Source organism: Lycium barbarum, chromosome 12, assembly GCF_019175385.1.
Source record: "Lycium barbarum isolate Lr01 chromosome 12, ASM1917538v2, whole genome shotgun sequence".
NCBI lineage: Eukaryota > Viridiplantae > Streptophyta > Magnoliopsida > Solanales > Solanaceae > Lycium > Lycium barbarum.
Window position 1 is genome coordinate 68,923,887 of NC_083348.1, and position 26,401 is coordinate 68,950,287.

The window sequence follows — 26,401 nt, forward strand, 5'->3', positions numbered from 1 at the left end:
TATTTTTATTTTATTTTTTTGCATTTCGTGACACTATTCACGAAATAGATGTTTTTTTATTTTTTTTTTCATTTCGTGAATAAAAAAGAAAGTGATTTGTATATATATATATATTTATTTATTTTTTGCATTTCGTGAATCAATTCATGAAATACCCTTTTTTTTTTTTTTTGCAATTCTTGAAATAATGAAAGAAATTGTTTTTTTTTTTTTTTTTGCATTTCGTTACCCAATTCACGAAATAGCTTTTTTTTTTTTTTTTGCAATTCGTGAAATTAATTAACTGTTTTTTTTTTTTTTGCATTTCGTTGTCCAATTCACGAAATAGCCTTTTTTTTTTTTGCAATTCGTGAAATTAATTAACTGTTTTTTTTTTTTTTTTTTTTTGCATTTCGTTGCCCAATTCACGAAATAGCCTTTTTTGTTTTTTTTTCGTGAATATTAACTTAACTGTTTTTTTTTTTTTTTGTATTTCTTGAATAAAAAAAGAAATAGGAAATTATAATTTTTTTTTTTGCATTTTCGTGTATTAAAAACGAAATAGGATAATTTTTTTTTTATTTCATTCATATAAAAAGGAAATTGGAAAATATATATATATATTTGCATTTCGTGTATTAATGAACGAAATAGGTTTTTTTTTTTTGTATTTCGTGTATTAATGAAGGAAACTGATATTTTTTTTTTTTACATTTCGTAATCTAATGAACGAAATAGGTTTTTTTTTTTTTGTATTTCGTGAATAGAAATAGGAAATTATATATATATATATAATTTCCTATTTCATTTTTTTATTCACGAAATACAAAAAAAAACCTATTTCGTTCATTAGATTACGAAATGCAAAAAAAAAAAAAAAATCAGTTTCCTTCATTAATACACGAAATACAAAAAAAAAAAAAAAAAAACCTATTTCGTTCATTAATACACGAAATGCAAATATATATATATATATATATATATATATATATATATATTCCAATTTCCTTTTTATATGAACGAAATAAAAAAAAAATTATCCTATTTCGTTTTTTAATACACGAAAATGCAAAAAAAAAAATATATAATTTCCTATTTCTTTTTTTATTCAAGAAATACAAAAAAAAAAACAGTTAAGTTAATATTCACGAAAAAAAAAAAGCTATTTCGTGAATTGGGCAACGAAATGCAAAAAAAAAAAAAAAGACTATTTCGTGAATTGGGCAACGAAATGCAAAAAAAAAAAGGCTATTTTGTGAATTGGGTAACGAAATGCAAAAAAAAAAACAGTTTCTTTCATTATTTCAAGAATTGCAAAAAAAAAAGGGTATTTCGTGAATTGATTCACGAAATGCAAAAAAAAAAATATACAAATCACTTTCTTTTTTATTCAGGAAATAAAAAAAAAAAAAAAAACATCTATTTCGTGAATAGTGTCACGAAATGCAAAAAAAAAAATTACAAATCACTTTCTTTTTCATTCACAAAATAAAACAAAACACCTATTTCGTTGCATGGATCACGAACTGCCCATTTTGGTCTAAAAAAAAAAGCATAACATTTTTGTGTAATGACTGCAAAAATAACCCATTTTTGCTCCGGACTCTTCTCTTAACCCACCAATACCTAGTCACTGAAACTGTACCCTTCAGGTTCAAAAGGTTATGGTTACACAAGGAAACAGTTCCCTTTTGTTTCGTTTTCATTTTGGATTGCTTGTTTTTGTGGTGGTTGGATTTGGTGAGTGCTTATATTACAGCTACCTAATCATCACTCTATCCTCATTCACTGAGTAGTAAAAAGGCAGCCGGTACACAAAACATCTACTACTTACTTCCAGTTAGTAAGAGGTATCTTGAATTAAGAACTAGACTTAGAAGCTAAAAAAAGCTATCCTGAGCAATCGGGTTCATTCCCAATAAATGATGTCGAGTTCCAATAACCACTTTCGCCTGATCCAATTCACCTCCATCGAGCAGCAAACTTGTAGATCATCTTTCCTGATGAATGGAAGGATGCATTTACTAAGTAGTATTAGAAAAAAATCTCTCATTAAAGTGGCTTGGCATCGTTCACATCTTATTTCGGCTTCTACTTGGGTGGATAGACAATAATAACTACGCTTAACGCTTCAGTTCCAAACATTTGGGTGGATAGACAATGAGCAAAATGATATACCCACAAACCTATCCCTAAAAATTTTGTCGGCTGCCCTTACATTTACTGCTTTGTGCTTTGGTGACCAGACAAGAATCGGCAGACGCTTCTATTAAGAATTTTCAGTTAGAAAGGGGCAGCTTCCCATTTAAAAGTAAGGAATATTGCATGTAGCTGCAACACACCCATTTCTAACGGTGACTCCAGCAGACTTCTTGATTTATGCACCTTTTTGACATCACGATCTAAGTAAAATAATAATGATCCAAAGTAGAATAACAAGAGCTCTATAAAATCCTTCTGAGTGCAACCCAGCTCAGTGTTTTTGTATAAGAAATCTGCAATTACAAATGTACACCTACCAAATTCATGAAAATAAATAGAACCTGTTGCACTGAAATGTCATTCAACAAACAAGGTAATAATGAGCTATCATACTGTTCGCCAATTATTGGCTCTCTTAACTGAACTTCACAGCGGTGGCGTGAATTGAAGAATCCACAAGGTTAAACTGAATCACTTACAATCTCACAATATGGCACATGCGCAGACGCTTTTCTTTTGAGTCTCGTCAATCTTCTTTTCTGCAACATAAAGCCAAGTTTCAGCAGCTAAAAAAAGGGGCACACAGTGAATTCTTTTTTTTTTTTCTAATCAAGTAAATATATTTTCATTCATAAACATGGCCAAAAAGCTGGCTGCATAAAGGGGTATACCAAAAGGTAAAGAATCTACAAGAAGATGATTCTCTACAAACTCCACCACAAAATGAACTCTTTAACACCACAACCCTGACTGAAGATACTCGTAGAGGATATCAAAACAGGCACAGGATTGGATTATACATATCTGCAAATAAATAAATTCTACAAGACGCACGGCTAGGGGTTGAGGGTGTGACAGGCCAGGCCTGGTCCTGCGTATCTAATCCTCAAATCAGCATTAGAACAAAGTGGGGTAATATCACGATCAAAAGGTGTGAATCTTTTTTTTTTTTTTTTTTTTTGGTGACGGGAAAGCGAATCTTATTTAAGTACATTTAATGAAAGCTCACATTTACATGAGACAAGTTTTTTCCTGAATACCACAACTTCAGCAATAGACGAAAATAGACATCCGCCAAACATTACTGGAGGATTAATGAAATGGCTAACTCAATCAGTGTTCAGGAAAGCGCGAAGCAGAAAAAAGCGACAAGGCCCCGCTTCATGCTTTAAGCGAAGCGACCACTTCATTGAAGTGAAGATCCATTATAAAAAAAAAAAAAAAAAAAAAAAAAAAAAAAAAACTTGCACAAAGAATTTATATGTAAGCAAATAGCAAAACTACCTAATGAACTTAATAAATAAAAATCAGAAAAACTACCTAATGAATTGCTTAATAAATAAAAATCGGGAAAAATGTAACTAATGCACTGTCTAAAATCCAGAAAGAAAGACAGACTAAAAACTGCACTGTCTAACTAATGAACTGCCAGTTACTGATACTAATACAGTTAAATTAATAAAATGGAAAAACTAAAAGCAAGCAAAGAAAGAAATAATGGTGAAAAAAAAAAAAAAGAGGAACAATCCAGTTACTGTCTCCATTCTCCAACTGGAAAAAAAAAAAAAACAGAGCCCCTACCAGCGACTCCGGCATCTGCGATCAAGAATGGGGAAAAAAAAATGGCCAGCACCTCCCCACCAGTGAGCAATCACGAAGAGAAGAGGAGAAGAAAAGAAGCATAAGAAGAAGAAGAAGATGAGAAGACATATTTGAAGAAGAGAAGAGCCCTAGTCTGTGTTGCTGAAGAAGTCGCACCAAATAACCTTAATCTGCGTCTTTTCCTTCTAAAAAGAGTCGAAGCGTACGCTTCGCTCGCTTCATCCGCTTCCTTCGCTTCAGCTTCAGGGGTTGAAGGGCCCGCTTCTGTTCACCTCTCTCGCTTCAGTTATCTGAAGAGCTAGACCCACGCTTCGCTTCGCCGCTTGGGCCCGCTTTCCTGAACACTGAACTCAAGAGTATCTTCAAATACAAAAATCTCACTGACATAAGATTCACATTAAGCACCTTGACATGTACATATAAGCATGCGCACTTCAACAAGAAAGGTCAAAGCACATTTAGATCTTCAGAAAATTCAGCAAACAGGCCGACCACAAACAACCAACAGACTTGCCTCGTTGGAAGTAACAAGAACGAGAAACATAAAGATCCTTTGACACCATAAACCATGTATAACGAAGGTCATTTATCTATGTGCTTCACTCGTAGTAGTAGTTAGCTCCAGCGTAGTGTACATTCATGTTGATCCCTTAATACACCTTTAACTTCACTCTCTTTAATACCATTGCCCACATGATGGTGGTAAATGGTAATCTGAGAAATAAAATACACTAATTCATCACTAGGCTTCCTAATCTTTTGTTAAGTAAAATACAAACAAACTATTCAATAGTCATCACTCACTAATTAGGCATTCCCTGTTGTTATTACATCATTCTTGTCTATGTTCCTCTCTGGAATCTACATGTTTGCTGGCTTCAGTTCACAGCCGATGTACTCCCGCAACTCTTTGTCAAGGGCATTCTTCTCTCTCTCTCTAAAAAGGTTAACTTTCCTCAATTTTAAAGCTCGGTGTTTTAGTAGTCTCTTATCTATTGCATGTGTCTACTAAGGCAGAATATCCTCGCTCATTATTACTATGAAACAGAAAGAAGCCTCAAACAACAGAAGAAAGGATGGAAAATGAAGAAGAAAGAGATGAAAAAATTGAAACTGCTTTAGTATTCTCTTATCTATTGCATGTGTCTACTAAGGCAGAATATCCTCACCCATTATGAAACAGTAAGAAGCCTCAAAAATAGAAGGATGGAAAATGGAGGGAGAAGAAGAAATTGAAACTGCTTATGAGATGAAGGGGAATAAACAGGACGATTAGCCTGTTTGGTCAATCTTTTGAAAGGCCAAAAATGTTCTTTTTAAATATTTATTCTAGAGAATGAAGGTGTTTGGTCAAGCTTTTGGTGAAGAAATAAGTGTTTTTGAGTAGTAGCAGAAGCCACTCTTAAGCTTTTACAGGGAAGCTGAAAAAAGTAGCTCCACCACTCTTAAGCTTTTACGCAGAAGCTGAAAAAAGTAGCTCCATTCAAAATAAATGCTTTTGACTTTTTTTAGGTCAAGACTTTTGGCTTCTTAAATGATTTAGCCAAACTCACTACTCTCATTTACTCTTTCAAAAGTTCATATTTACCAAATCAATAGTAGTAGTATTAACTTTCTCTCTCTTCATTTGACACTTCAAAAAACTTCTTGAAAAATTGGCCAACTACAAATGACTAACAAAAGCACTTCTCAAAAGATTTAGCCAAAAGCACTTTTTAAAAAGGCGCTTTTGATATGTACTTAAAATAAGTTGATTTCGACAGCTCACCCAAACATGCTAGAAGTCTCGTTTACCATGCCAATAAATCCCAACTCTCACGTCTAGCACGACTTAGCAGTCAAGTACTGGCTAGAACTCTGCACTCACTACTCCTTCACGCCCCTCCCAAGCAGCCAAACAAATGGAGAGAACCCCCACAAGAAATTTGGAATTCGCCAGACTAGTTATAAACCAGCCAATAACTTGGAAGTTGGAACAAAAGCAAGAAAAGAATACTCAGAAATTTACGATATGTCTTCACAAAAATTGGATAGCAGGACGGTCAGTCTACAGCAAAAGCAAAACTTCTCACATCTCTATGACTCATTGTTCTCATGACCTCAAGGTGATTGACTACATTCAATATAAAGGAGAGAAAAAGGATTTATCCCCCTATTTCACTATCCATCAAAAAGCATTTGGCATTGATACTAAAACTTGAATAGTTGTTGTCCCAAACTAGAAGAGTTAACAATGCCAAACATGTTTCACACAATGCCCCATTTCATGTGAAAACTAGGCTTAGAATTTAACAAATCAACTATACCTATGTATCTAAGAGAGAAAAAACATCAAAGTCATTATTCAAAAGTTAATTCCATAATGAAAATGTCTAATGATGGTATTTACGATAATAAATGAGTATACAACATATCACCAACATGAAGAGTGTATAGAATAGAGTGTTTCTTTTAAAATAAGCATGTAGAATATTATTGTTTATAGAAGTGTAACCAACTTTTGTTTATGACAAGGGAACCCGCAGCCGCTACCCTTCGGGTGCGTGCAAGGTCTGCTCCTGTGCAATAAGTGTAAGCAACATTGAAGAGATTTTTTTTATTTTTTTTTTGGAAGTGAAGTAAATTTATTAATAACTAGCACAGAGGATGTGTTGTTACATCTTTACACTGTTTCTAGAAATCAAAAGATATGAAGAATATATTCCATCTAATTCTGAAGGGCTTCTAACATCTCCAGAACTTATTCAGCATCATTAACATGTTCCAACTAACATCATCAATAAAACAAAAGCATACAGTTCAATTTTATCTCGAGGCTCGCAAGCATTTATGAGAGTTCCAAAATGAAAACTGTTACATAAATTTGGGAGAAGTAGATTCTTGCAATCCTAAAATGGAAAGACCTTAAAATGTCATTTTAGGGGGTTTTTGAGGTAATACTGTCCAAAAGCAACTGATGAGTTATTGTTTTTCTTCAAGATCTAGCAATTCTTTTTGCTTATAGAGATTTTCAAAAAGAAAATTACTGCCATGAGTTTCTGTAACTCCTCGAAAAAGAGCAAGAATTGAGCTAATTTAATCAGAAAAATATTGGAAAATTCCATCCTTCATTCCCTAAATTTTAAGGAGTTAACAATAACTGAAAAGTTTTTACTCACCAAAGATCAATAATCAGCTTCGTCAAGAATTAAGCTTAAGTTAGCTCAGGAAAGAAATTTGTGCTTGGCTCAACATACCTAACTATCCCGATTGCCGCTATTAGGGATAACAACTACATGTTTATTAAAGCCATACGTGTTTATTAAAGCCATCGCTTGGTCGCTTAAAGTGACGAAGCGATGCGAAGTATGAGGTCATCGCTTCATAGTTGAAGCCATGCACGTTAGAGAAGTGTGAATTTCAAATAATGACATGCAAAGTGATCCCAACGAGAAGCGATTGGTTCTTTAAATTCAACATTGAGGAGTTGGATTTTATTTTGACATTATTGTATATTTGATACTTAAATTAGTTATTTTAAATGTATTTGATTATTATAGTAATAAATTCATAAAATACTTAAATTGTGCGCTTCATTTCAAAGAAGTGAGCGCTACATTTCAAAGAAGTGTGCCCTTCACTTCTTGAACCCCGCGTCAGCATCTAATCAAACTAAGACACTTAAATTGAAAGGACGGAGTAATGTGTTATAAATGCAGTCTTTATTAAATTAGGTGAAATTAGACCTAATTAAGCACATATTAATTACAACTGTGTCATGATAAGTAACCATACTTAATATTCAGTAGGAAATTGGCCTAGTTGTGTTTAACTTAAAATAGGTTTCGTAATTTGGTTTGCAGCAACTCTTGCATATGTGGATTATGGATCAGTCAAATTTGAAGGCATATAAAACCCTATACTGTATGACTAAGCTACGTTTAGGTTTTCAACTAGATCTTCAGGTCAAGCAACCTGCATCACTTATAACTATGCAGTTGAATTTGTAGTAATCCCATTTGATCTCTTCTCTAAAATGAAGAGATGTCATGCAAGCTTACACGTTAAAGTACAGTAATTGAGTCTCCATCACTTAACGAGTTAATTACTATCTTATTTGTGATGGTTGAGACAACGTTCTAACTTCATATTAGCCGTTCCAAAAGCTAAATATTCAGTATACCATGTGAAGACTGCAACTAAGACCATATATCTTTGAAAATGTTTCTATCCAAGCAGGAACAATTGCTATCATCTGGAACATTTGGCAAGTACCATAGACATTTTATAAGGTACGTACAACTAACTATATTGCATGCCAACTAAGATACTAAAAAGGAGAGGAAGAAGATGTTTTTCCTTGTTTTCTTCTGAACACAAAAATGTGATTAGGTTACATAACAGAATCACCAATATCCTCAAAAACAAATACATTATAAAAAGGGGAAAACCAGTGCATATTGTCCACAAATCAAGCAAAGAGGAACCCACCTGATTTTGATTTACCTACTGATGGCTGTACAACAGCATGCATGGTAATCACACCATTAGGTAGCTCACCGAAAGGCGTTTTACATTGACCAACAGTCTTGTTGTTTTCCAAAATTTTCCCAGCACTTATCAACTTTACATCATTTGCCGCCTTGGGTGCAATTTTTTTATCTGCCAAGAGAGCATGAAATCTCAGCAAAACAGAGGTCAGACAGAAAACGAAAACACCTTTTGCCATTCTCCTGAATATATCATAGAAAGTTTATAGAATGAAATTTGCCAAACATTGAAGGATGTAAAGAATTGAGATATCAATACACTTACGTGCATGGCATGAAGCGAATAGGGTTAACCAAATTGCAGGTCATAACCAATTCACCTCAATCAAAATTCTTTTTTTGGGGAGGATAGGTAATAATAACCTCAACAGAAATTTTTTTACTGATCAATTATTCAGTCATCCAGTGAGGGTTGGGTTTTCATAAACTGGGCTTGAATTTTGGTCCTATTTTTGTGGGGACTTGAATACTGAACTAAAGCTCTTCTTAAAAAAAAATTAAAATATCAGCTATGCTTCAAACTCAAAGTCAATTGGGGTCATCTAAAAACTCAAATGATTATCAGGACAAAGAAACTAATGAAATTAAAATTAAATGAAATATACAAAGTAAATCATGTCAATCAAACGCAAAAATCATTTTTTGGGGGTTAACCATGTGTTATTCGCTATTTGGAATCCAACTGTCTGACTAATCCAGATTCGCGCCACATAAGGTCCATTAAGGGGAATCCACTCCCTACCAGAGATTTTTCCATTCCCGGGGCTCAATCAATTCGCATCCATTCCACCACATCCCTTAGTGGTAATTCAAAACTCACTCTAGATTTCTGATTTATTAGATGTAGATGCAGTTTTAAATGTTCACAGACTAGTTTACTAATCTAAGTTGTTGTAAATCACTAAAAGATCCTTCTATAACATTGTCAAATTAATATTCACTTTGACAACTATATATATAGGCCCCGTTTGTCCATAGATACCAAAAAAAAAATCACTTTTTTTTTTGGAATTTTGGAGTTGGAGTTGGAGTTGTGTTTGGCCATAGTTTTTGAAATTGTAGTTTTTGGTGAAATGTAGTTGTAAAAAAGTGAAAAAAGTGAAAAAAAAAAAATGAAAAAAAAAAATTGAGTTTTTAGTATTCCGGAATACAACTTCAAGTTGTATTCGGAATTCTCATGGCCAAACGCTGATTTCGGAAAAAAGTGAAAAAAAATTCCGGAATAAAGTGAATAATTATTATGGCCAAACGGGGGCATAGGCTAGTGTTACCCTGTTAAAGACAAAGCTCATGGGTGCCTGCATTAAAGTGCCACTTAAGTGAGGCAAAGTGCACAACCTAAGCTTCACCTAGCTTCAGGACTTAAGTGTGCCTCACGAGAACACTCTAACACTAGGTGAAATCATCTCAAGCAATTTTCTCTTATTTTACTATCTATGCTGCTTGCACCTACTGTTAGATAAGATCATCAATAATAGTGTCTAATTTTGTATGACCACACACTCAACTTAAATGTTTGCATGGATTCATCTTGGGGATATGGTGGGCCTGATATGATTATTTTGTTCTTTTCTAGTCCTGCATACCCGTACAGTCATCTTAATATCAATGTTGACGTGTTGCACTTCAGATGTGATTACTTTAATCTTATAAAACCTTGTATACCCCACATCCATCTTAATATTTGTATTTCTACGGCGTTCATCCTGGAAATAGGCACAGCATTCAATCTCATGCAACCCTATTAGTCTCACAATTGTTCTAAAAAGCATAGTTGAAGTACATTGACTGATTTCCTTATTGACTTGGATTCTCAAATCATATGTTAATGAGCTCAAATTTTTGCTCTCCTTATTTTTTTCCTTTGATAAAACCAAAGGCTTGATTCATGCCACCTACACATTCTACTATCTTAATTTGACAACTATGAGCCCCAAATAAATGAAACAACAACAACCACCCAGTGGAATCCCACAACGTGGGGTCTGGAATCCCCAAATAAATGAAACCTGAGCGAATAATTTGATTCTGAAATCATGAGTTTAGAGAATCTTCTATTCACATTGAACGCAAAAGCATATTGTCGATTGAATAATCAGGGTCCTCAACCTTACATCACATGTACTCAACCTAAATTCAAGTAAACATGTTTTACATTGACATTTTCGCTGAGAAAAGACAATGAGTTGGCAGTCCTTTCTAGTTTATCCACACAATACTACTAGTAAAAGGAAATCCGGATAATGCAGTCACTAGTATGTTGTTATTGTCCTTTAAGGTAGATGAGGATATGTGTGGCTAGGGACGTGATGGATTAAATATCATCAGAAGTAGAACATTTAAACCTTGACTTACGTAACATATCATGTGTATAAATCATTATAGTGTTAGTAGTAATTTGTAAAGTTGCATGAAATTGAACATTGGTTTATAAAGAAAGATGAAAAATTATACTAGCAAAATGATTTATTCATCTTCCAATCATGATGATCCTACAAGGTTAATTAGCAATATTCTCAACAGTTCTTATAAAGCATGCAACTCATTCCCCATATTAGTTAGCATCTCGACACATTTGTTGACCCAACTCAATTCGTTTTATATAGTACAATAGCATCTCAATGCAGGCACGAGCTCCTTAACATGCCTTTTCGCACGGGTTAATTCAGATTAATCTGCTAGTAGACGACCGGAAGATATGAAAATATAGAGCGGTAGGAGAGTCTTTTTCCGTGAAAGTCTCATCTTTGTTGGAGAGACTTCACAAAAATTGAGAAATTGAAAAGGTCTGTGACTAAATAAATACAAGAACTTTCTCTTAGGATCCTAAACTAGAGAAGAATATTCTCTCTTCAACTCTCTCCTTTTCTTTTCCTGAAGATGAAGCTACAGTACTATTGGGGTATTGTTCATGCCCTGGGACATACTGCCACTATAGGAACAGTGAACTAGATGAATTAAGCATGCATCATAATGTGAAACCAAAATAGAAAAGAAAACTGATTCAAGAGCAATGGTGCTCAGCAGAAACCTACAATTGTCTAAAAGGTCTTCCACATAATGCTTTTTATGTCTAACTTCAGAGTCTCCACAACGATCAACTGATGTTCATTCAAACAAGAATTAAAGCACAGATTAATAAATTTATTGTCGTTTCATGGTATAGTTCTCATTCTTTACATTCCACTTGTGGTTTGGTATCAGAAAGTTAACATGGCTACGAGATTGCAGCTAATTGAAGTGAACTTTAGGCTATTTTCATATTAGCCTTATCAATCAAAATCTCATATATATATATATAAAAAAAAAAAAAACATTGTTTAATTGCATAAAAGAACCAAAATCACCTAAAGCAACAATTAAAAACGCCAGAAAGTCAATAAAGTGGGTTGAGAACAATGAAGTCTCAGGTTCAAATCCCAGCAAAGACAAAACACAAGGTGATTTCTTTCCATCTGTCCTAGTCTTGGTGGACAGATTTACCTAGTACCTGCTGCTGGTGGGAGTTATCCCGCGGAATTATTCGAGATGTGCGCAAACTAGCCCCGACACCACAGTTATAAAAAAAATGCCAGAAACGCAAAAAAAAAAAAAAATATATCTTTCATCAGTTATTTGGGTTTCTTGTTTATAACCATGGTGTCGGGCAAGCTTGCGCGAAGCTTGACTAATTCCACGGAATACCTGTCACCTCCCACTTATTTGGGTTTTTTGGGACAAACAATAGTTCACAAGGGCGGGATGGAGGCCGAGATGGTACTGAATACTGATTGCTACGGTGTTGGGTGTCATTAGATTAATCATTTATGCGTATTCTAGCGTTTCTCTTTGGAACCCTGTTTTCTAGCTTCAACAAACAATCAGAAAACTCAACGAAAAAGGTCTTAATTATACTATGGCAACCTCCAAAAGCATGAAAGAAGTAAATTGAACAAACCTTTGGGCCACTCAGCAACAATTCGCTCTTTAAGCATAGCTACAGTTGAAGCCGGTGAGCATCGAAATGGACCAACATCTGATCCATCGAACAAACGAAACTTAACTTCAACCAAATCCTCCTCCGGCATTTGCAATCCCAAGCCTTTTCACCCTAAATCGCAGAGGCACCGAAATTTAACGCTAAAAACACTGTAAAAAAAGATATGAACAAAGAGATGACAGGTGTGTGTGTGTATGTGTGCCAGTGGTCTAAAGAGCAAGGATTACAGAAATCTGGAAAATTATTATGGTTGATTGCATTGAATCTCAGCTTGGACCAAATTAATTATACAGATAAAATAGGGAAAGGGGAACCCTAAGAATAGAAAGAAAAAGTACGTGACTGAACTCGAGTGTATCGAGGATATATATCTTTATATGTATGTGACAGTAACGTATCTAGGACTATGTATGTACATGGTAACCGTATGTTCTGCGTGATTTTTTATTTTTATTTTTATTTTTCCTTTTTTGGACGTGGTGTTCAATCAATTTTCTGATTTCCAAGTTGGGAAAGTGGGTGGAAAAAAAAAATGGGAGTTGGGAAAGTGAGATTGCCCGTTGAGAATCTTGTCAGTGACTTTCAGAGTTACCTTCTGTGGGTTTATTTATAAACGGTCCTTGTTAGAGTTGCATTAAATAATTGCGTATGAAGTTGAGAAACATTTTTTTAAAATTATAATTTAAAATAAGTTTTAAATATTTATATAGTTATAGTAAAATGAAAATTATAAATTTAAAACATTTCTAAATAAAATTGATATTTTTTCTGAAATATACTCAAAAAATTGTGTCATGTAAATATCAAAAAAGAAAATATCACTCTCGAGTGGCTTTTTCCTTTAGTTGAGACTTGAGATACTACTAAATAATTATTAGGCTTAAAATATAGGAAAAAGGACACGACTTTTATACATTACATAAACTTTAGCCCCAATAGTCATAAACACCTGAATTGAACTATAGAAGCAAATTAATGTCATTATCTAGCCATTTCACTTTCTCTTTCCCATTTTGGTACTTGTTGCGTTGTTGTCTCTCTTCTTTGTTTGCTCGAAGCTTTTAGTAAAATGTCGACGACAGGTGATGACACAGTGGCTTGGGGGGGGGGGGGGGTATGGAGGAGGAGGAGGAAAGTTTAGGAAGAGACAGTTATGATGGAATCAAATGACGACTCTGTATGATCGGCCACAGACAGTCCTCCGAAACCCTAGTTCGCGTACAAGGTGAATCACTAGAGAACAGGATCTTTGAATTCCTCCGGCCAAATCTGTGTCGCTTGGGTTTTGCTGCTTCATCGAAGAATGTGCTTTCGTTGGAGTTGATATAAACGCCGTGAAATCGTCATATCTGGCAAAATAAACTTTTCCAGCGGTCTTCATTTTTTCTCCGATAATCCGTGCCTGTATGTAAATAGTGTCTAATAACTATATAATATGTGTATACACATTACACACTAAGTATACATTTATTATACACAAATTATACAGAAATATATATATATATATATATATATATATATATATATATTGTGTATATATATTATACAAAAAGTGTATATATTAAGTGCATAATAAATTTAGTTATACATATGCTATACAATAATGATACAACTGTATACATATGCTGGAATTAGTTTTAAAAAAACTACGAAATGAAATTATTTTTAAAAAGCTAAAAACTATTTATTAAGCTTCTTGGGCCATATGACTCTCAATAGTTTCACTGGATGGCCATTTATGTCAGTCCCTAAAAAATATAAGACTATTAATTACTTAGAATTTATAAGATTAGTAGATACTGTATTATAAATTTAGAGATACAAGTAATGGCATAACATTGTGAATTTAAAATCTATTTGTCTTTCATAAATTAATTACAACATAATGTCTTCGTATAAGTTCTTCCCAAACCCACTCCAATTTTGCTACTTTGTCTCTTTGTTACTCATAAAATACATTCACTTTTTATTTCTATGTTGCGGCATATTTGACCCCAACTATTAACGGAAAGCAAATTTGTTCCAGTTCACATAGTTCGGGGACAAATTTGACACATTTTCCTTTTTTATAAAAGATAAAAATTGGAAGTGAATGTATTTAGGAATAGCAAAGATACAAGAGTAGCAAAACAGGATATGAAAAAAGAAACATGGGAATAAATTTGAGAGTTGGGGAGTTTCATTTCGCTCCAAGATCCTTATATTGTTTGTGTATATAACTTAAATCGTTACATTATTAATTATTGCCAATTTACTAGCACAGTACCAGTTCTAAAAAAAAAACTTCCAATTTAGTAGTAATTTTTATGAGAGTTGGGGAATATCATTTCACTCCTTCAACATCCAGTGTACATTTATACATGCACGAGATACATGCACCAATTAAAGTATGGCTAGCAAGGAAAAGCAAAATTTTAGGGCATGATTGGTAAGAAAGAAAATATTTAGAAAAGATATTTTGCAATTTTCTCATGTTTGGAAAAATATTTTGACTAGTAAGTTCCTCCAAATTAGAAAACGATTTTTTGGAGGGAGCTGGAAAAAGAAGTTCTTGAACTGCACTCCACACTTATTGTCTCATTGCCTCCCCACACCCCCACCACCTCCATGCCCACCCTTGCCTGCCACTACCGCTTCCGCCTTCACCCCATCACCCATCCTCACCTCATAGTATTTGTTTATATTTAAATTATATATAAATGCTCTTGAGACAATATTTCTAATTACTTACCAAACTTTTTAAGAACACAAGTAAAAAATCACTTTAAATTTTTTTTTTTTTTTTTTTTAAACACACTTTCGGTGAAAAACAATTTCTGTCCTATCGCAACACAACGTTAGCTGATGATTGTATACCTCAAAAATGAAATGAAAAAGGACAAGGGGCTTCTCAATTGGAAATACAAAAGAAAGGTTTGTTTTGTAGGCTGTACCACTAGTCCACTGCTAGGAAACATCTGTCAACAAAATAAGTTGTCAGTCTATAATAGTACAACAATTGGATATACGTTTATACGTATCTAGGTAATATCACCACAACTTGGAACTCTACCACCAGAAAATGATGAATAATTTATTGAAAAGATTCAGCTTCCACTACTCCTCAATCCAAAATCATCTGCCGATTTAGGAGTTAAGATTTATAACTTCAACCTATAAGATTTTTAGTATTGAAAATATGGTAATTTTAAAGTTTTAGATTTAGATTTACTATTTATCGCAATTTTACACTAAACTTATGATCTGCTCATGTAAACTTGCTGTCACAACTGTCCAAAACAGACAAAGGTTGTCTTTCTCTCTAATTTCTTACAACTTCTTATTCCTCCCCATGGATGGTGCATTTCCATCAAATAGCTCATCAATAGACGTTTCTATATCTTCAGGCTGGTACTTTACATATTTTTCTGTCTGCCTTCCAGGGTAAAAGGTTTGACTATACCTGCCCAAAAATGACCTGTACGCTGGTACAACCATGTTTGATATGGAAACCCTCAGCTCCGATTGCAGTTGTTCATCGCTAATTACCCAATTGCTTTGCGCTTTATATATCTCATCAAACACAGCGTTAAAGCTCTTGAACCTCTCTTTTAAATTCGGTTTATTCACCTTCCCGTTTACGTTTAGTCCTTCTTGGTTCAAACAGTGCAACAGTTTGCCCCATGTTTCTCTTTGGTACGTCTTGTGGTATTGTCTTAGATCCGTAGATCGCTTTCTGTACCATTGATCACCCATCAAACCGTTTATCTCCGGTGATCCTTTAATTTTCTGCAAAACGTATCGACCATTATTCATCATGAAAATTGAGCTTAATGCAGGATCTTTGTATAGCCTTGATTTTGACTCTAGATGTGAATCCAATAGATCCATGACCTTCATTATCTGCTTCGCGAAAGGCGATAGCTCAGTGTTATTGTTGTTGCAATTAGTCTGATTATCAGCATTATGTGAATTTGCTGTGTCTATTTTTTGATGTTCTCTGAACACTTGCTCTAATGTGGCTATATACTCGCAAGCGTATTTTAGATAATTCATGATGTAGCGAGTTAATGGATGAACAGCACCACCTGGAACTGGAGTACTCTTGTTCGCATCCGCGTTGATTGAATTTTCAAGCTCCGAAAATATACAAACCATTGACTCGCCAAGGCTGGTCCGGATCAAGGAAGCTTTAGCCTTAAGCTCGTTTGCATAATCATCAGGAAATGTTATACTGTCTACGAGTGGAAGAAGGCGATCTCGCAAGGTTTCATATATATCGAGAAACTTGAAGAGTTTTTCTGCAGCGCGCTTTGTCATGGACACAGCTTCTGAAAAATTAAGGAGCTGGTACAACATACCTCGAGACAAGGTAACAAAGATGGTCTCGGAAATTGATTGGTGTTGCTGATTGCCAAATACGGCGTGTGAGAGCTCACGTTCTCTGGAGAAGAGCACATTAGTGCATTGTCTAAATGCTCTAATCCAAGCAACGATCTCTGTCTCCAATGAATCCCACGGCATCTTTTGCACAGCGTCGATGCTATATTTTTCAAACCCGAGCTTATACAAGCTTTCCTCCAAAATTTTCCTCCGTGCTATGAGATACGCTTGACAACATTCTGATTCATAGCTTCCAGCCATCATTGCTTTGGATAATCCATTCAGGTTTTTTATGATTTCCTCAGAGTAGCCTGGAAATTTATATTCTTCCATATCAGGCGTCCCTGGAAGCAGGGAACTCTGTTCAGTATGATCTTGATTGTTAGTTGACGGTACTGGAGATTGCTCAGGCTTCGCATTGATGAAGTGATCTGAACCAGGGTTAATGAGCTTGGAATCGTCGAGAAGGGACTTGAATTCTTCCTCTATGTACGACATTGCATGTTGGAGAACACCACCAACACGATTGATATAGTATGCATATTCTGTTTCAGAAGAGAATTTACAGAGAGAGGTATATAGCTTGGAAATTCGAAACACGGCCTCTAAAAAAGAAGTGGCGCTTTCTTCGGTCCATTTGATAGGCGCGTGGCTATCGTCATAATTTGCAATTTTGGCTTCGACAAGATCAGCAAATTGTTGCACACAAATAGGAACGTGATCGGGGGGCTGGTATTCGTTGGATAACTTGGTGAGGTATTGATCAATCTCTTCAGAGACACTGCGAAGATCAGGAGGCAAGAGAGAAGAAGCTGATTCTTCAATTTTCGTCTCGTTGAGATCATCTTTTAATTGGATATTGATACCAGCCTTGCCTGCATCATCTTGTTCTGATTGTTCTTTAGTGATCTCTGTGGTCGATGAATATTGATCACGATCATCAGGCAAATAAGGATTTTTAGGTTGATCTAATTTGCGACGTACTGAGGAGTCTGGATTAATGTTATTTGATGATGTTTCAAAAGTTAGGTGTTCTAGTTCATTTTCCATGAAAGCTTGATTACGTTTTCAATCTTAATTTGTATACTCGGAAAACTGGCATGAAAGAACAAATACAAGAGAGTGAAAAGGTGATAGGAATGATTGTAAGATTAAGGTAATTAATCTTCGGCATAAATCGTATGTGCAAAGTGAAAGGGGAACACACCTTTCCCTTTTTATCCTTTTCACAAAAGTAATTACTTTTCTTTTTATGCAAAGTAAAAGGGGAATAGCCGTTTTCCTTTTCACGAAAGTGATTACTTTTCTTGTGTTGTTCATGGTGATTACTATAATCTGTCAGACTGGATAGTTGAAATGGTCGTTGTGTGAATTTACAGATAGGCGATGTTTACGACCTTACTATCTCATCATCTCTTTCTAATTTCTGTTTGTTCCGAAAACTTTGCTTAGCATTGAGGGCCTATAAACATGCAACTGATCACGTCATGGCTGTCATCTATATTGACCAGGTCCATATCAAATCATGATACGTAATACTATTTCAACACTAGTTTGTTACTGATACATTAATTAAATAAAGTATTCATATTTGCACTCCCTGGATTTTCCAATAAACTTTTCTCACTACTTTACAAACACTCATTCATTGAGTAGGAAAAAAGGGTTGTGTTGTTTCATTTAAACCAATAAAAATTGTATGGCAGAACATAAAAGTTAAAAATATACAAAACAAAAGATGGCAGCCTCATAACTTATCATAGAAAGAGACAAAAGTGCATGATCCAAGGTACAAGTCTTGATTAGATTACAGCTTAAACGTATGAGTAATTCTCCATCTTGATTCTAATGATGAAGTCAAGCCAATCAATGAACACATAGTTATAATGGGAAACAATTATGTGTAGTTCTCCATCTTGATTTCTCTTGACCTGTTTTGCCCCGCATACGCTCAAACTCGCCCTACCCGCACTATCCCATTGCCATCCCTATACGATGCGAATTAGCAACTTTTTTACTAGAGCATTTTGTGTACACTTAAATATTTTTTTAGAACAAAAATGTCTATTGGAAAGTAAGCCTATATAATCTAGAAATCATCTAAGCGATTTAGATTTCAAATGTTTTCGTTGATAAAGAATATAGGAGCACATAGTATGGGTGACAAGGCTGCTTAGAAATTTCAAGATATATTTGTAGACTAATATTGTAAATGATGTAACTTCACTTATTATTGATTTACTCTCATTTTTATCATTAAATAATTAACCGCGTGGTATTTAAAACTCATTTATCGACTAATCCAAATCAATCACATTAAAAGAAAACATGTTTTATACTACTTGAGGTTTTTCCATTTCCATTTCCAAATCTCGAAGACGAAACCTTTAATTAAAGGATATATTACAATCATTCGGAGAGAACTAGCACTAATTTTAGCAGAAAAAGTTAGCAAACACACTTTCTTTTTTCCGACCCACTTTCTAATTCACGGTCAATTTATATGACACTATTTTTTCTAGGTAAATTTCATAGTAATGACGATTTTTTACATCAAAAAGTAAATTAATTTTAATTTTTTATTTTATTTTTAATGACACAATTTATAATCACACAAACTTTTTTAGCCATTTACAAAAAAAATTTAGTTTTATGACACTTTTACAAGTCTTCATTTTTTACGCATAAAAGATCTGAAAAAAATATTTTTCTTTATTCAAACTATAAGAGGGTAAGAGATCTTATTTCCTCCCTCACATAATATTATGACATATTTAAAATTATAAATTTGATTTTTTTTTCCTGACCTCCGTAAATGTCAAACAGATTTCATATACAATGACATCATATAGATAGTACACTAGATTCTACCGTGTGGGAGGTTGTGAATTATATAAAAAAAGAAAAAGAAAAAAAAAGGAAAGATTGGATCCAAGATTCGGGGTAAAAAAAAAAAAAAATTGAAGGCTAAAAAGCTGGCCACGGGAGTAGTATTCAGTATTCAGTATTCACACACGGGTGAAGAAAGTAATGAGGTTCCAGGTGGGATCTCGTCGGAGGCGATTCTCTCTCCACCACGCACTCATCGCCATAGCAACCTTCACAGTCGTCGGATTATTGATCTTAACTTTAAGGTCCGTTGATCCATCAACTCAACTCCCAATCACCACCGTTAAAAAAGTAGATGATGATGATAATGCTAAGGCAGCTGATATGAATCTGCAAGCGGATGCTAAGCCACTGAAAACATGCGCTACGGTTGAGGAGATGGGTGAGCTGTTTAGTCGTGGGTTTGAAGAGGAAAGTTATAGAGTGAGGAAAATTATTCAGAATCACTTTGCTATTAATGGTACTATTTCATTTTACTACTGTCTGTATTATCTATTGGATTTGTGAACCAAAGTTGTACTACTTATTTTCCCCTCAAATTTCTGGAACAACTGTTATATTTTGAAAAGTTAAAAATCAGTCACCTCAACTAATTACACTGTATACCTGCCACCTAGAGTACTACTCCGTCCTTTCATTTTTACTTGTCACCTTTCGCTTCTAGAGAGTCAATTTGACTAGTTTTTAAGTTAAATTGAATTAGATTAATTTAATATTTTAAAATTAAAATTAGATGCTCCAAAATATATGAAACGTACTATAAGAACTAATTCGTCTCATATTAATATGATGAAAAATACATCTTAAAATGTTGCTTAAAGTCCAGGTAGTTTGACTCTCAAAAAGCGAAACGTGGAAGGAAAAGTGAACAGAGGGAGTATTATCTATTGGTTTTGTGAGCCAAAGTTGTACTTATTTTCCCTTCAAATTTTTGGAGTAACTGTTATGTTGTTGGAAAGTTAAGGAATCATTAATAATTGATTGCTGAAAATTTGATTATTGCCTCTGTTTAGGTGCTTCGAGAGTCCGAATGCTTCCGCCAGAGGAGTTCTGCAGGCATGGTTTTGTGTTGGGGAAAGCATCAGAAGCAGGTTTTGGTAATGAGATGTACAAAATCTTAACTGCGGGAGCACTGAGCGTGATGTTGAACCGGTCGTTGATAATTGGGCAAACCAGGCATATATTGGTTCTCTCTCAAGCCTTTTCTATTTGTACATGTTTAGTTTCGGGTTCCATATTTCTTAGTGCTATTTCTTTTCCTCGTAGTATTGATACCGAACTATTTAGGTCGACTTGGAAGCAGCCCTCTATAGAGCTGCCATTTTGCAGGAAATAACTAGTTCCTTTTTCAGCCACGCGTTCAGAAATCTCTATTATTTCCTTCCAGTAAAATAACATGTCTTAGTAGAAATGCAGTTTTGCTTCATTAGTGAGAAACTATTAACCACACACAGACATTATGAACATATATGTATGCATTTATATTAAGTGACGGTCTTCTTTTGTCATAGTAATAAATAAGTACTGATCATGCATAGCTGTACTGCCTAGTACTCCAGAAATATCTTCATTATTGTCTAATTTTTGAATTTCCAAAACTGCAGGGGTAGATATCCTTTTGAGGATTTCATCTCTTACTCCAATCTTTCCTTCACATTGAAAGAAATCAAGCACCTTTGGAGACAGAATGGTTGTCTGACCAAATATGGGAGACATCTCGTTATCAGAACTGATGATTTCCAGAAGCCAGCACGAACGAATGTTCTGTGTAGCAATTGGAGGGCTTGGGAACAACCTATTATCTGGTAAATGAGAATATCATTCATGACCCTTGTTCTCTCCACTCTTCGTAAAATTTGACAAAAAAAGAGTAATCATTTCGATGACTGACTTCGTTGGACAGGTTCCAGAATACAACAGATGCTGTGGCTGCTCAATTTTTCTTGAAGAATGTACATGATCAGATGAGGGTAGCTGCTTCTAATTTATTTGGGAAACCAGATGACCTTCACCATAGGCCTAACGTATTTGGGGAGCTAATGAGACTTCTCATAGCTCCATCAGAGAATATTCAACATGCTGTGAACTGGGCATTAGGAGGTGGTGCTGACCCTGATATTTCTCTACACATGCGGATGCTTATGAATAGGTAGTGTAACTGGAAAGTTTATTCTTGCCTTCTACATATAATAAATTATTATTCTGGGTTTCCTTAAAAAAAAAAAAAGCAGAACACTCAAAAGTTTGAAGGTGTCTGGTAAGTAGTAACTGAAGTAACAAAGTCTTCAGTTTGATGTTGACAATGTGAAGAAGTTGAATAGTTTGCTTGGTCTCTCACCAGAGTTCTGTAGTAGAGTAATTTCCACACACAACCCCCCCCCCCCCCCCCTTTGTGTTTATGTGGAGACCGCGTGTCATAGTCAAATAACACAGGAAAACAGAATTGGAGGAAAAAGAGATTTAGCCGTACCTTGTTATTAAATTCTGCAGTCCTCTCTTGCCACTTACATGCCTTTATTTCTTTTCGTCTTTTTTTTTTTCAACTGCTATTGCTTTCTCCCTCTCCATCATTTTCTTTTGTCGGTGAATTTTTCTTTTTGAGTTCTACAAATGAATGTGCATTTGATATTTGAAGCCTTCATCTTTAATCTGAGATAGACTATCTCACCTTTTATGACGATATAAAGCAAATTTTGTTGGATCTATTTAAATCTAGAAAATACATGAGTCAATAAGTGCACAAGCTCTTGATCATACTATTCTCTATACCAGAAAAGTAGTTGCCTAAGACATTTAAGCTCCAAATTCGAAGCTGGTTCTTTTAATCCTGGAAATTCATGTTTAGTTCTATCCATGAAGTTCATATGGACCAGCAGACAATTATAGAACGTAGTTCTACATCTTCTTCCCTTATCTTTCCCAATGCATGAATGAACAGACATTATTTGACCTCCTGTGCTTTGTTTCTGATATTAGAGTGTGATTTACAGTAGATAATCTTTTACGCAATGTTTGGGTACTAGTGAAGAGAAAAGAAGAGAATGGAAGGAGAGTTTGAAAAAAGTTCCCATTGTTTGGTTTGGATGAAGGAGGGCAAGAAAATGAGAGGTCAATTATTTTCCTGACCGAACAAAGAAAAGAAAATAACTTTCTTTCATTTCTTTTGTTTCTTTGTGATAATTTCTCTCGCTCCTTAAACAAAGTATTAGTTTCTCCTTCAGCAACAATTGGAGCTCAAGGTAGGATTGTTGATTTTCTTGTTACTTTTACTTGTTTAATTGTTCCAAATTATCTCTTCATTTTTGAATGGTGATGCTTGAAGGAAAAAATAGTGCATTTTAATGCCTTTATCTATCCAAACCTTATGCTATGTGTGACTTTTCAAGACCTCAGGATATAAGTAATATGACCTCACTTTGGTCGGATGATGTCAATAGTTGATAGTTCACTGACTTGTATGTGGTTCTTCCTGTTTCTTGTTTTTCCTATCAGAAAGCAAGTAAAATAAAGAGAGAATTTCTACATGAAATTAGTTTATCCTCCCTTAAGAGTGCTTGAAATTTATTATAGTGATACCTTTCTATAGCAGAGGTTGTAGAAAAAGATTTAATGCTGTTCCTTGCCAATGAATCTGTATATTTGCAGTTTGTGCAGTATACAATTTCCAGTAGGCTGTAAGGGAGAATTAACATGAGCCCATACTCCATAATTAATTATCAATTTTCATCCTTTATTTTCTCAGGTCCATTAGAGCAGTTCAAGCAGCTCTCTCTTGCATCAGAAAATCTGTGGAAAATCTAAAGCTGACGTCCAAACCAAAAGTAGTTTTAGTTTCAGATAGTCCTTCTCTGATCAAAGATATTGCTCCAGACTTGAATCAGTTTGCAGAAGTAAGCTGCTTTTGCCAATTCCGTGTTGCTTCATACTTTTAACATAACAGGAATCACTAGTTATCAGTGATTCAGCCTGTAGTGCTTGACTTCAACAATCTGATGAAACTGGGTTATTGACATGCTTTTATTTGGTTTTGCTAGGTTCTTCACTTTGATTTCAAACACTTCAAAGGAAATATGTCTGGCAGCTCACATTTTCATACTCTAGATTTTAGAACAAAGGATTGGGGTACAGCGCCAAGATGGGTGGCATTTGTCGATTTCTTTCTTGCTTCACGTGCAAAACATGCAGTTGTCTCTGGGGCTCACCGGCGTGTTGGGACTACGTTTGCTCAGCTGGTTGCAGCGTTGGCTGCAGCTAACAGCCTCGGTAACTTTTGTAACTTCACAGTGGTTTAGTTTCCTGCTATAGATGAATGTGCCTCTTTTTAAGTTTCTCACTCAAATATATCTTTCTCAGAAGATAGATTATCTGCTGGATCAAACTTCACCTTCCTCAGTAGCTTCCAGAGTAACTTGCTTGCAGCAGGTCTAAAGAATCAGATTGGTTGGGGGCACGTGTGGAACCGATTTGCTGGTACGTTAAGCTGCTACAACCAATCTAAGCAATGTGCTCATACTCCAATTCTTCCGCCTGCATGGTGGGATGGACTTTGGCAGTCGCCTATTCCACGGGATGTGCACAGAATGGAAGCATATGGCATTCGCCTCTCTGGTTTTGGGACCTTTGATGACAATCAGCTACGTTCTTTCTGTAGTTCGAGGAAAAAACCTGTGATTACTATTCCATTAATTTAGATATCTTGCTAGCTACATTCATTGGGAGATTTCTCCTCGTTAAGCTGATTTTATTTTGGCATTCAGCTATTGTTTCGAATGGATTCTGCGCTAATTGAGCTGATGATTTGTGGAATGTATGGTGAATGCTGTGATTTTAAAAACTGAGTTACTGAACTTAAACTACCAACAATATGGGAAACTGTAGTTGGCGCCCACTATATGAATCCTCATTATCAATATTGCTTAATTCCGACCTATTTCATTTTAATATTCAATAACTTGAGGTTTTCTCTTAATACCAGATCTTCTTTGCGATTTCTGTTGATATACGCGTCTATAAACAAGCTGAAAAGAACTCCTACCTCTCACTGACTCTAATGTAAGATTATGTCATGACTAAGGAGCTTTGACTAATTGAATAGTTTGTAGATATATCTTGCATTATGTTTTGTTTTTTTGCTGTCCGTATGTATTATGAGAGATTTATAGGTTTTCGAAAACAACTTCCTTCCTTGTGACTTTATTGGTGCATGAAAATCTGATCCATCAGAATTACTTTAGCCAGTTAGTGAAGACACAGAGTCTTTGATTTGTATCAAATCCTACTTGTTCGAAAAGGTGCAAAAGTACATTACATCAAAATCCAAAATAACAAGTGTGCATTTGACTATATTTTTAAACATATTCAATGAAACCCTTGCATGAAAAAATAGTTCACAACGAAACTTTATCACAGCAAAGCAGTAAACGGGCCATTGGAATATTGAATAACACTAGAAGACTTAGGTGCCGTTTGGCCATAAATACCAAAAACAAATTCACTTTTTTTTTTAATTTTTGAAGTTGGAGTTGGTTTGGCCATAGTTTTTGAAATTATAGTTTTTGGTGAAATGTAGTTGTAAAAAAGTGGGAAAAAAAATTAAAAAACAAGTTTTTCTTGTTTTTGGTATTCCGGAATACAACTTCAAGTTGTATTCCGAATATTTATGGCCAAACGCCCAAAAGTAAAAAAAGTGAATAATTTATATGGCCAAACAACTACTTAGAATAAGAATTATCCCCGAAATAAAAAGAGAAAAGCCGAAAAAAACAGATGCAGAATTAATCAGGTCCTACCGGGAGTCGAACCCAGGTCGCTGGATTCAAAGTCCAGAGTGCTAACCACTACACCATAGAACCAGATGATGGTGTGATTAACCTAATTTAAGTTAAAGCCTTCATACTTTAAGTAAATTTATGTGACCTTTTTTTTTTTTCACTTTTAATCCAAGTTCAAACAAAAAAGTCGTGTGTAACACCATCATGGTCATATCATTCTTTTTAAAATAAAAAAGTCATGTGTACCACCATCGTGGTCATATCATTTTTTTAAAATAGTAATGTGTTTCTCCAATATTGGTTACGAGTTACGACTTTTGTACTTGTAGACTGTAGTGATGCTTCCCATTTTTTATTTTTTTTAAACTAATCAACATTATTTATATCCATGGCTTCTGATTTGAACTTCAAGTATTCAAAGGGTTGAGATGTCTCACCACTTGGAATTTTACACTTGGCACGGATATCTGTAAATAGATAACATATTCTAGTTTTTTTTTTTTAGGCTCCTTTCACCTGCAGATATTTTTCCTTGGAGCAAAGTTCATATTTGGGCGACTTATAATATCAGTACCACTGACTATATTCAATCCTCATAGTGGCCTCTGTATCAGTTTTTTGCATCTTTGTTAAAAGAAAGCTGATGGGTTATTTTTCAGATAACCTCGGTTTATCTATTATGGTTTTGGCAATTGCATTCCCTGCCATTTCAAGTATCTTGTTTATGTTTTCTCTTTGAGCGATGCCAATGGATTAAGAGTTCAACTTTTAGGAGCTTCTTTTGCCTACAATTATATGACTTTGCAGTGAGGATTAGTAATTTTTTCCCCTTTCTTAAAAGCCTAGTGGACTTTTATTAAAAAAAAAAAAAAAAGTTGATATGCAGTGAGGATTAGAAGTCAAAGAGTTTGTAATTTCAAATTGTTGTATTATTCCCTTTTCTGATGAAGGTGTAATTCAAGGTGAACAACTTGATGCACTATCTCCCCTTAACCCTTTGAGCGAAATGCCGTTTAGTTGGCCTATGTCTGTTTGAACAGCCTTGCTGTGTATTAGGCTGGCTAAGAAATGTGTAAAAGCAACAGGTC

The 26,401-nt window shown here is 34.7% G+C and overlaps 3 protein-coding genes and 1 non-coding gene across 5 annotated transcripts; 1 reads left to right on the forward strand and 3 right to left on the reverse strand.

Moving 5' to 3' along the window:
• Positions 1–2,407: 2,407 nt before the first annotated feature.
• LOC132622276 (membrane-anchored ubiquitin-fold protein 3-like) lies at positions 2,408–12,649 on the reverse strand. 2 transcript variants are annotated; one of them, XM_060336857.1, is made up of 4 exons: positions 12,519–12,649; positions 12,250–12,402; positions 8,254–8,424; positions 2,408–2,720 (listed from the first exon to the last, which is right to left on the reverse strand). In XM_060336857.1, the coding sequence occupies exons 2-4, from the start codon at positions 12,377–12,379 to the stop codon at positions 2,665–2,667; spliced, it is 357 nt and encodes a 118-aa protein (XP_060192840.1). In that variant the 5' UTR covers positions 12,380–12,402; positions 12,519–12,649; the 3' UTR covers positions 2,408–2,664. The 2 variants fall into 2 exon arrangements, with proteins under 2 accessions (XP_060192840.1, XP_060192839.1); XM_060336856.1 differs by having other exon boundaries at positions 12,250–12,623.
• A 2,534-nt stretch (positions 12,650–15,183) lies between these two features.
• Positions 15,184–17,951, reverse strand: LOC132623154 (exocyst complex component EXO70C1-like). The gene has a single exon (XM_060337861.1). It carries the CDS (start codon positions 17,701–17,703, stop codon positions 15,601–15,603), a length of 2,103 nt encoding a protein of 700 aa, XP_060193844.1. The 5' UTR covers positions 17,704–17,951; the 3' UTR covers positions 15,184–15,600.
• Positions 17,952–19,531: 1,580 nt separating this feature from the next.
• LOC132622612 (uncharacterized) lies at positions 19,532–24,376 on the forward strand. The gene is made up of 7 exons (XM_060337242.1): positions 19,532–20,002; positions 20,556–20,718; positions 21,147–21,347; positions 21,446–21,691; positions 23,285–23,432; positions 23,577–23,805; positions 23,896–24,376. The coding sequence occupies exons 1-7, from the start codon at positions 19,684–19,686 to the stop codon at positions 24,231–24,233; spliced, it is 1,644 nt and encodes a 547-aa protein (XP_060193225.1). The 5' UTR covers positions 19,532–19,683; the 3' UTR covers positions 24,234–24,376.
• Positions 24,377–25,322: 946 nt separating this feature from the next.
• TRNAQ-UUG (transfer RNA glutamine (anticodon UUG)) lies at positions 25,323–25,394 on the reverse strand. Its single transcript has one exon. It is a non-coding gene; the product is annotated as a tRNA-Gln (tRNA).
• Between the last annotated feature and the right edge of the window lie 1,007 nt (positions 25,395–26,401).